This window comes from Acipenser ruthenus, chromosome 28 (assembly GCF_902713425.1).
Source record: "Acipenser ruthenus chromosome 28, fAciRut3.2 maternal haplotype, whole genome shotgun sequence".
Taxonomy (NCBI): Eukaryota; Metazoa; Chordata; class Actinopteri; order Acipenseriformes; family Acipenseridae; genus Acipenser; species Acipenser ruthenus.
In genome coordinates, this window is record NC_081216.1 from 7965350 (window position 1) to 7977492 (window position 12143).

Consider the following 12143-nt stretch of genomic DNA (forward strand, 5'->3'; position numbering starts at 1 on the left):
AATAAATTCAATCTAAAGCTTATTAAGCTGTTGAATATTCTTAGGAAACCCATGAGAACAGCTGTTTTGGTACAGATATGAGGTGTACGTTTTTTTAAATGTCATTTGAATAGTTTTTTTTTTTTTTTTCATTTCCCACACTAGTGTTCTAGTTTCTGTTTCTCCAATGTTAATATTAAGTTATCATTTGTCTTTAAATGTTCCTTTACCTGGCATTGTGTGTGTGTTTAAGGGAAATGTGAAAAAGTTATTAAAATGACATATGAATGTTTAGCTAGTGATTTCCTCTGGATCACAAGTCCGTGCCTGTGTATTTGAGTGATGAGAGGTGCAAACACGTACCCATGGGACAAATATAAAACCAAAAACTTGTGTAGAAGCTTAAAACACTATTAATAACACCACTAACTTGCTATGAGTTGTTTGGGGTTTGTTGAACAAAAATATATAAAATACAGCGCTGTGTAAGAAATTAAAATCTTTTAAGGATCTTCACAGCGTGTGCTTCCTGAGGTCCATTTCATCTTCTCTGTTGCCCCCTAGTGGTGAAGGGCCTCAGTGACAGGACCAGAATTGGCTTACGTGCGCAGCAGCAAAGAGGTGTGCAGCGAGAACTTGAAATAAAGTTGTCTGCCTTCATCCTGACTGAGTAATCGTATATCAATGTATCCGGATACAGGGCCGAGAGAACCAGAGAGCTACTGAACCAGAGATGGTTCTTATTGGGATTTGCAATGTGTTGCCAGCAAAAATAAGAAATGCAATTATTTCTGTTTTGATATTCAAACTTCAGTTTCACAGACCCTGATCAGCACTAATCTTGGGCTATTCCTGGAGGTAAAAGGAGGTTGTCCAAAATTAGTGCTAATCACTGTTTTGAAAATTTCAAACTTTTACCTAATTTCTTTTGAAGCATTTTTGACCTTGAAAACATAACTAGTGTACACTTGCTCCTCCAAATGTGACCACTCCCACTTTCTCAATCACATCCCAAAATAATATAGTGAATCTCAAACCATTCCAACATTTAAAGACATTGAGAAAGACTTCTAGTGGAAGCGTTTGTCATTACATTTATCATGTTTTTTTTAGTATCTCTAGATTTAGCACTGTGGAGTGTGTAATAGTTATGGGGGCACATGTTACTTACATATTTTTGTTATTTATTTAGAGAACCGTTAAACTTGGTAGGGACATTCTTTATCACATATTATTGAGAGTACCCAAGTGTAGGGATAACCAGAGGCACCTTTCAAGCTGTCTCTACAGTATGACACATTGAGGAAAGGTGATCTTGTTTTCCCTTCATGTTGAATTTACAGTGGTAGAGTGACTGTTCGTTTTGTTTTATGAGATGTCTTTTTCAAACACAGTGAAATGGTGCATTACTCAGTTCTGGACAAGTCTCTAGGGTTTGCTGTCGGTCAAGGCCTGAAGAGCTCTGTTGATAAATCAGTGTCCCCCAAGATAGACAGTTAAAAGATTATAATCTTGGGGTATCTGGAGGCTGTTTATCTGTCCGTCCAACTGTGTATGTTCCTAAATGTATAGAGAAGCACTTATCCAATTGAGATGAAACCTTCAAAAGACGTTTAGCATGTTATTGAGTGCATCCTAATGTATGTCTGTCCAACTCTCAGTCTGTACACTTACATGTTAACCTATACCATGTGTAGAGATCCACACATCCAATTGTGATTAATCCTGAAAAGCATTGTTTAACACAGTTTTTTAAGAATCATGGGGTATATTGAGGCAACTGTGGAGGGGCTGAGGGATGTCTACATGCTGCTTATATGTGGTGACAAACGAAAAACATGAAAAGTAGTTCATTTGTTCTAATATCAGACCTGTAATAATGGCAAACATCATGAAAAAACCATGAAAATGTAATTTCAAGCTACTTACTCTCAAATCTATCCCCTTCAGTCACTGTGCACAATTGTACCTTGTTAAGTTTCCTATATGTATCTAGGTATCAGTTTTCAAACAATAGCTGTCTTTCGGGAGTCCTGTATTAAATTGGGTTTAAACAATAATGTATAATGTTGCTTTTGTTCCTGGGGGGAGGAAGCTGATTTCAAACCCGTCTGACTGCGAAAACCCCCTTGGCAAAGTTTGGAGTGAGCGATCCAGCGGAGATGTGTCTGTGTCTCCATGTATCTGTGTGTGTCTGTGTCTCCATGTATCTGTGTGTGTGTGTTCCGGAGTGTGTGTTCTAATAATTAGCTATCCACAAACAAGTAGCTGCAAGTTATTTAGTCAAAAAAACAAGAGGAAGAAAAAAGGAAAGCTTTTTCTCTAATCTGCCACTGAGCAGGCTCATTTGCATAATGATCTCTTTCAAGTTGCAAAGGCAATCCTCAGAAGATCATACTTTGCACATTAAAGCGTATTTAGGGCAGCTGTTCTTCAGTTTCCCATCTGCTCACGTGGCGGTGAAGCGGCGGAACACAGACTGGTCTGCCCCCTCGAATTCCTCTTTCCGCTCTTCCCCGGGACACTGCAACATTACGAGGCATTAAGAAAGCCCAGTATTCCCACTATTCACAGCACGCGTCTTCCTTTTAAAGGAGTTATAGGCAAGTCTATGCCCTGTGCAATCTCTGCTATTCTCTTTCATGGGGGCTCCTGGTATCCTATGATTAACACATCCCGCCCCAGTCCAGTTCATTGACAGTACAGCACCAGCAGCCTATCGCACAGCTCAATGAAGTTAGACTCAGAGTGGATACAGCACTTAAAGTAATTGTAGCTAAAATCTTACCTGTTTTGCACTTTCAGGAGCTAAATAGCTCTCAAATGTGTATTCCCATTTAAAAACACAGTATCTGCTACTACTGTACTTTCCATGTCTGTTTGCATTTGCACTTCCTGGGTCATTTCACCTCAGCAGTGTCTTCTGGGTCATGTTACTGGCTGACAGCATGTCAGTCAATAGGGGAAGCAGCTTGTTGATCAATGACAGGAAGGAAGCCCGTGAAGGCAAGGCAAGTGCAACACTAACTGAAAGCATGGTTTCAAACTGAGATTTATTTAACCAAGTGTAGTACCAGATATCATTAAAAAAAAAACAAGAAAAATAAAACAAGCACCTAGCCCATAGGGGCAACATATCAGCACCAAGCATTGCCCTTCTATATAGCGAGCGTTTACTTTCTAAAAGTCTCGTAGCATCTGGTTTCGCTGTGATAACTGAGCTCAGCAATGTCTGATGACAACACGTGAAAAACATTCTCTAACATACAGCACTACATTTAAAACAAAGCTTAGCAAGGAATAGTTTAACTGTTAACATACACATGTCAATATAGCTATCAATAAACAAGCCATATTATAACATTTTGTACATGTTATTGTCTGTGTTTGTTTAGCACTTCCCTTTAATAAGCTGCATGTTGGAATTATACTGTACAGCATTGTGGAGATATGCCACTGGAACTGGTTCTGCCATTTGGTGAACTTGTGTTTGTACTTAATAAATACTCAGTTAATAAATATTTTATATTTTATGTTGAAACACCTGCCCAATTTTGTGGGTTTACTATTTCAAAAACAGTACCTTAAAAAAGACTGAACAGTTAAAATGAGGCTTACCCGAGCTTTGAACAGTAACTTAAAAAGACTGAACAGTTAAAATGAGGCTTACCAGAGCTTTGAACAGTACCTTAAAAAAGACTGAACAGTTCAAATGAGGCTTACCAGAGCTTTGAACAGTACCTTAAAAAGATTGAACAGTTAAAATGAGGTTTACCAGAGCCGATCTGACTAATGTGACAGTGCATGACCCGAGTGCTTTCTGTTTCCCATGCACATAAACAAATCCGTCAGAGTGCCTGTAGTACAGTAATCCCTTGGTAGATTGCTCTTAGATCAGCCGTGCCCTCGGCTAAAACGCGTGACTGATCCACTATTTTTGACAGTTTTATAAGGTTACTCAGTTACAGTTTCTGTGTATTGCGTCCTACTGTAATGTACTGACTACTGTAGTCACCATTCCTCTTGCTCTTGACTATATGATATAGGCAGGCGCACACTAACTGCTTCTTGTATTTGTTCCTGGTTTCCAACACAGTAAGCATACAGTGAACCAGAGAGCGTACGTACTTAACGGTGTGACTACAGGAAATATGTTTTGGTTTTAATAATAATGTTGAATTTCACTATGGCTGTGCTGATACTTTCTGAGTAATTCCCTCAGTAATTTTTTGTCTGCAGGTACTAAACCCGAACAAACTTTTTATATACGTAATGTGTTCATTTCACAACAAGAAAAGTTTCCTTTCCCTCATACCAAAAAAAGGACAAAGGAAAGGTTTTTTTCTTCCACCTGGAGCTGTGACATTCTGTCTGCTGTGTTAGCTGAGACAAAATATACAGCGCAACTCCAGAGCTTGCGGTGTAGCTGGGAGGTATGTTTGTTTGTTGAGTTTGATCAAACACACTGTGCTCTGTGTGGCATTCCTATTGTACCCGTGTGATTTGCACACAGGTGCTTCTGCCAACTGCAGATGCCGCATGAGTTCCAGCTGAGCTAATGAAAAGTAATCTTCTTTTGGCCCTGAAAAAGTATTCTGATTAATTATCAATATTACATTTTTGAAAAGTAATAACTTGCTGTACTAAAAAAAAAAATGCTTTACTTTAACACCCCTGCCTGCCATTCAGTCCTTGGTTTTACTCAAGCACAGTGTGTGTGCTGAATCATGCCAAACTGTGTGGTCAACAGGTAAATACAGGGGGTCTCCCTCAGCTCTGGAGCCTGCATGGAGCTGATCTACCGGAGCCAGCAACACCACCTAGGGGTCAATATGATCAAACTGTACCCCCTCAGGGAATACAATTCAGAGTTGGATTATATTAGAGCATTTTTGAGCACGTCAGAACCCTCATGGATTGCACCACCACCTAATCTCGGGATTACCACAGATGCTTGATGTAATCCAGGATGCCCTCCCGGTGCTGCAAATATTCAAATACAATTCAACTGTGGTTTACCTGCCCCACCCCCCTTCGTCAAGAGAGTTTAATTCAATTAGAGCAGCTAGAAATGATGGAGGTTGACAACTGTGTGACCAAATGAAATGATTGATTTTACCTGTGATTAGAAAAACTCTGGTTTCCCACTGTTAGTGCAGGTTCAAGGTGGGTCAATGGTACAATACACCTGTAATGTGTTATATAAATAGGTTGTCTTGAAATCACACATATACATATTATTTAACAGTAATGGTCTATTGAAAATATATTGTATTTCCAGATTACATAGCATTACAGTGCAGATACCATTATTAAAACAGTTTTACGTCATTAGAAATATTACACCGAGTCTGAGCAATATACTTTTCAGTTCTCCATTTTTCAGACAAAACACGTAAAGACCCAAACTCCAGTATGGGCATTGAAGATACAGTGCCGTTAGAATACAAATTATTATTATTTGTTTATTTAGCAGACGCCTTTATCCAAGGCGACTTACAGAGACTAGGGTGTGTAACTATGCATCAGACGGAGCACAGGAGGTTAAGTGACTTGGTTAGGGTCACACAATGAGTCAGTGGCTGAGGTGGGATTTGAACCGGGGACCTCCTGGTTAAAAGCACGTTTCTTTAACCACTGGACCACACAGCCTCCTTGAATTCACAAACTATGGGATAATACTGACTTTTTGACCAAAACACCATTCCAACGCCGCAAACCCAAACCAGCAAACGTAACCTGTTTTAAATGAACCTTTTTTTTTTTTTTTTTTAGAACGCAGGCATTTAGTTGCCCTTGTTTTTGCCTGTCGTAATTCAGCCCAATTTAAACGAAATAAAACTGGCTACTTCAAACCACATCAGTCAAGCAGTATTTTTATTTAAAAAATAAACAATAAATAACATTACTTCTAATTTCCATTTTTAATATGTTGTTGTTGGTTTCACTACAGGAATGTGGCTAGAGTGCTTTTTTTGAAAGGCGGAGGTTCCCTGTTGAAGTTCTTTATCGGAAGCGGAGAGCTGAGTGACACATTTGTGAGCAAGGGCCTTCATTTTATTCTGTTTTGGGAGATAGAAAACACACAAGACCATCAAAATGTTCCAGACTATGATTAGGCAGTCTAAGAAGCACCCCAGTGTAAGTATACAAAAGAGGAGCTGTGTTTTAAAAGGACGTGGCATTGAGCGTTTGGGGGTCAAACGCTGGGTTCAGTGGTTTGGGACGTGGACAGACTGACACAAATTAAATAAATGTAAAGAAAATATTTTATTTTTTATACATACACCCTACTGTGTATAATCTACCGTAACTGGGGAAACGGTGTTAATTGGTGGTTGGTTTTGTCTCCCAGACAGACATTAAGCGAAGCGTCTGTATTTGCTTACGATTGTAAGTCGCCCTGGATAAGGCCGTCTGCTAAGAAATTAATAATAATAATAATAATAATAATAATAATATGTATACTGGAAACGTATGAAGTGAATTTGCCTAATTAATAATAATACTATAGCATGTATGTAATGGTTTAACTGCACCGCGTTGGCGTATTTTGACTTTGGTTTAGGTTAGAAGTGTTAAAATACCAGCATTATAATATCTCAAGTATAGCACTTGGACGTGCTGAGACTCGTTTTACTTACCTCAAATTTTTGTTCTGTTTTTATTTTTTTTGTGTCTAAATCAAATGTCAATTGCAATAATATTATTCCCGACTCCAGTATTAACGTTTCTGATTTTGAGTTATTATTATTATTATTATTATTATTATTATTATTATTATTATTTATTTCTTAGCAGACGCACTTATCCAGGGCGACTTACAATCGTGTGACCTTGGCCGGTACAAACAGTGATTTTTACAGCACTACTGAAATCACTTGGCGTTTGCGGCAAATGCCTGGCGCGTGAGACCTTTGAGAAGCACGTCGTTCATATCGCAGAAGACCGAGTAGAACAAGCAACGGGGTGAATGAAAATCCGCATTGTATTTCTTAATTAGGAAACGGGTTTGAGCAATCCCCAAAAAAAAACACAGTAGTTCCTGATTCACCAAAACTATAGTTTTGTTATGTAGCAAGTGCAGGCAGTTCATGTCTGAAACAATTTCCAAGAAATACATGTATATTAACAAAATATAATTCATTGGTGGTGCTTTTTAACATGTATATGCTTCCTGTCCAGTATTAGTTTGGATACTGCAATATGTTCTACCTTTTTTATATAACAGTAATACTTGCATTGTGTGACTTTATTAATTACTTGTATACCTGGTCATCTAACTATTAAACACACTTTGAAGACATTGAAAACGCTTCTAGGCAAAACGTTTGTCATTTAATTTATTAAATTAATTTCATTATTTCTAAACATATAGCCCCTACTTTCACAAATTTCAATGTGTTGATATTTTTCAATAAATATTTGTGAATTTCCATCTAGGAAATGATCAATGAAGCAGAGAGCTTACCAACAGTGTCAGGGTGCAGCAGTAAAAAGGTTTCCTTCTGTTAACTTTTTGATCCCTAAGTCCACTGTAAAGTAAGAGACTCTAACATGTATTTTCTTCCTGCTCTATTTCAGTTGATCCCCCTGTTTGTTTTCATTGGCACTGGAGCTGTAGGTGCAGGCTTGTACCTCGCTCGCCTGGCACTGCGTAACCCTGACGTCAGGTAAGTGAGGGGCGGGGCATTCGCTACTGTGGGAGTGGTTTAACATTATGCTGCAATGACGGACAGCGTCTCGTCACAGGCTTCTCGGACGGATGTGCGTCTTTGAGGAGAGAGTCGGACGCTCCGTCTGGAACTTGCTACCTGCTGTGTGGGTGTGGGGAAATGCAGCTGGTGATTGGCCAGCTGAGAATCCCTAACCAGCAGGTGGGTGTGTCCCAGCGGAGCACCTGACTATAAAAGGAACCGCTGACACCCCCAGCCTGTCGAGAGCCAGAACAACCCTGCCTGTGACACGGAGCAAAACCTAACAGATTATTTCACATTTGAGCTCCAGGTGTGTGGAACCAGGGTCAGTGTTTCATCGTTTCTTTGTAAGGGACAGGGACTAAATTTTGTTAGATCCTAACAAACACATAGGCGTTGTCCGCGGGACCTATTTAGTAAGAGCAGCTCACCTCACCGCCCCGCCCCACTTTGTTCACTGTGCCTTTTGTTTTTAGTTTCATGTTCACTGTTTACTTTAGCATTTTTGTGTTCTGTTTTTGTGTCTTCCCCCTCTTTCAATGGTTGCACCGCCCCTATCGCAGCATGTATTCTGTATGCTGACTTTATGCTGCCCAGTATGTTTGCCTGGGTGGGGGCGCAATAGAAGAAGTGACATTTTTTTAGTTTTATTTCTCTTACCACATGAAGTGGATTTAACCCTCCTATTATAGCTGGCATTAAGACGGCAATTGAGTGTCGCAGCATTAGGGATGCAGGCGAGCCCTCCACTGCAGAGAGTGTGAATTTATTCATAGTGCTGTGGCAGAGTAAATGGGCATCATCCGAGTGAAAGGGTGTGGAAAAAACAATCAACGGCAAAATTAGGGACTTGCCAGTGCTTGAAATGCATATGCATTTATTTTTTTCTGCATGACCACTGGTCTGCTACTTGGGGAAACCTTTGTGGATTATTTATTTTCTTGTGTTCTACCTTGAAATAACGGATTACTTGCTGTTACAGTACTTGGGCTGTTGTATTGTTCTAGTTTAGTTTTAGCAGGGTGCTTCTGTAGCAATATTAAGGACAGAAGCTGAGATTTCATTAATCAATACCAATCGGATCTTTGCAAACCACGGCTGCTGTGAATCCTTTGTTTAAAACTGGACTAAAATTATATATTAACTGGCACAAGGAACTAGCAAACTAGTAACCACGTCATTTCCTGCTTTTTTATGGAGCTTTCATACCAGTAAATATCTATGGTGTCTCTTGCCCGTTACTTCTGACAAAACGGCCTGTTGTGAAACCGAATGTTAGAATTGAAATAGTGAATGTTCAGTGGAAGGTTTGTTTTGTTTTGAATGGAGACACCCAGCAGGTGCACTGATGTGTGCATTCAGTCTCTGAAATTAGAGATGACTCATCTTTTGCTCTCCTATCTCTTCTAGCTGGGACCGCAAGAACAACCCTGAGCCCTGGAACAAGATGAACCCCACTTCCCAGTACAAGGTATGGGTAGAAGTGCTTTGAATAGATCGGTCTTAACTTTTTTTTTTTTTAAATGCAATCGTTCTCAGTTCTGTTGCTGAATTCTTGCTAGCTGCTTGAATATTGCATAATTTCCCAAAGATCATGTGATGCTGCTGTGCTATTTCAACTCTGTTACACAGAGTAGAGCAGGGGGAGCCCAAAGAGGAAGCTTGGCATGAGTGTTCTGTACCGTGTTTCTGACGGTAGCAGAGTCCAGATCGGTAATGCAATCCTGGAGGGCTATTCCATTCCAGGTTTTACATGTATAAATGCATTGTTCCGTGCTTTTAGGGTGTAATTCGGTTATTAAAAAAAGGACACGGTTGGAACAAAGACTTGGAAGGGAAGTCGGACACTGCACATCCAGGTCATGGTGACATTTATAACCTTGTGTTGGTTGTCTTCTAAATGCTTTTATGTTCAGTGCTGAACTGGTTACCACATTTTGATGTACCTGCCTTGGCATTTGCATAACGTAGTTCACTTAATTTGAACAAGGTATTTAATATTGTATTCATTATTGTATAATGACTCCTGACTTTCCTCCTTGTTCTCATTTCTAGTTTTATGCTGTGAACATGGATTACAGCAAACTGAAGAAGAATGGACCTGACTTTTAAACACACCTCTCTTGCCAGACAGCGCACCAAAGCAAATCCGCACCTTGACAAACCATGAAGCAACTCGCACAAAGAATTACTGTTTAGTGTTTATACTGCATCTCAAAGGGTCACTTTGTCTGCAGTAATGCAATAAAGCAAATGCCTCTTGTAAAAAATCTGTGTATTCTTTTCAATGTACAGTTTGTCTACTCCACTACATTACATTACTCCTAAATATGTGCTTACACAATCAAAACCTTTTAATATGACTTCATGAAGTGTGCATTATTTTTAATATAATGTAGGTTGTAGGCAGCGCTGCATTGGTCCTTGTTCTCCTGTGGTTTAGTGATGGTAACTGTCTAGGGACAGTTCGTGGTGCTTTAGTGTTCCAGAGTGGTTGGGTACCTGACAGCGAGGTGGTGGTTTTCTGCAAACCTTCCCATTGCAGGAGCCCCCTAGATTCCCTTGATAGACATGTTGGTCAATGCAGCCTCTCTATTGGGCAACCTTATGCTTTCCTGTTAGTAATGCTCAATTATGGTGTTCTTAATTGATATCAAACAAGTGGTAAACATTTTGAATTTTGTCTGAACTTTTAGCTGTTAGAAAGAAGCAGGCCAAATATAGTTGTTGCCCTTAGTGTTTACATAGCCGTAAGTGTACAATGTAGGCAAATTATTTTCAATATATAATTTTAAATGCAGTACATAGTCATAGACACAAGTGCATGTTGCAGTCATTTATACATCCTGGCTTTCCTGATTGGTTACAAACATTCCCAATATTTTAACAGTTTTAATACTGAGGTTTAGGAAGTAAACATAATCTAAACCCCTAGTCCATCTTTTACTTCCATTCTCCAGTTTTAGTATCTCCTGCTGGTCTTCACTTCTATGAAGATGGTTCTATTTTGTGTTTGGCTATAGGGAAAAGGCCCTTGTGTGGCTAGTGTTGAACTGAAGTGCTGGGGAGAGAGAGAGAGAGAGGGGGGGTGATTTTGTAGTTTGAAGGTTCCAGGAGACCTGGAGACCTAGTTTGAGGCAACTGCTATATCAAACCCCAAGTCTCCCCTGGTGTGCCATGCAGTGGTCTGAAACCAAGTTCCAAACCACAAAGTGACTTTGTGTTCCCTCAGCTTTAGTCTACTTTAACCAGTTTCTCTTTGAACTAAACGTCCAAGCTTCTAAACCTGCAGCAGCAGGTGGTTATGAATGTCATCGGCTTTATCCTAAAACACGTAAGCAATATGGTACTGCTGAACATTTCAGAAATAAGGATAAACTCTTTTTAAACTGCATTAAGAAACGGTGACAGTGAGCAAGTGTTTTTCTGTGACTTTGTCCAGCCTTGTTCGTTTGATGTGTGATAAACCTGTCTGGCGTCCATGAAGCAGAGAAAGGGCCTGCGGTCAGGGAGAAATTAAATAGAGCAGCTATTACTTTGCCTGCTCAATTTAATCATGCTTGAATTGAGGCGGTCTGAGCTGTTCACTCTCTTCACCACTGAGATCCAGAGCTTTCTAATAGAATGGAGGGGCTGTGCAGATACTGTAGTAGGGCTGGAACGATTACAACAGTCGAATAGTCAAGGGAAAACAATTGGTTAGGTGCCATTTACAAAATAAATATGAATAAATCATGTATTTGATAATGTCTGGTGCTCTATTCGTGTATGCACAAATCTTAATATTTAATAATGTTCTAAAATACCATTTATAGAAAATATCGATATTGCTGGTTCGCTGCTAGTTTAAACTGAACACACAAAAGCATTACTATGTTGTTGCCGCTGCTGCTGCTGCTTTGAAACTGGTTTATTGTCAGTTGTGTGAGCCTATTGCCTGATTCACACTATTCAAGTGGTTCTTCTAGCTGATGAAGTACACCTGTTTTGCACTGCCATTTGCTATTCAAGTCTCTTTATGTGCAGTTTCTAAAGAAACACGTTATAGAAAATGTGTTTTCATTTAAAATAATTACTGTGTATCTATAGGGGTGTAGTGAGCGCTTCAGTTTGGACTTTTTTTCCCTGCATTATGAAAGGTAACCCATTTACCTTGGCTTACCAACTAGCCCTATACTCAGCTGGGTACCGGTCAAATCAGCCCAAAACTAGGCTTTGAAATCAGAGGTATGACTAAACCTCAACTAGCCCATTTACTTTTATAATTATAATTATAATTATAATTATAATTATAATTATAATTATAATTATAATTATAATTATAATTATAATAATAATGATGATAATGATGATAATGATGATAATGATGAGATTTGTTTTTGAAACCTCGGATCTCCATAATATTGGATTAGAGTTATTATTATTATTATTATTATTATTATTATTATTTATTTCTTAGCAGACGCC

General features: G+C 39.2%; 1 protein-coding gene across 1 annotated transcript; it reads left to right on the forward strand.

The window, feature by feature from the left end:
• Positions 1-5948: 5948 nt before the first annotated feature.
• LOC117434772 (cytochrome c oxidase subunit NDUFA4-like) lies at positions 5949-9946 on the forward strand. Its single transcript, XM_034057414.3, has 4 exons — positions 5949-6120; positions 7564-7652; positions 9087-9147; positions 9732-9946. Exons 1-4 carry the CDS (start codon positions 6079-6081, stop codon positions 9786-9788), a joined length of 249 nt encoding a protein of 82 aa, XP_033913305.3. The 5' UTR covers positions 5949-6078; the 3' UTR covers positions 9789-9946.
• Positions 9947-12143: the final 2197 nt, after the last annotated feature.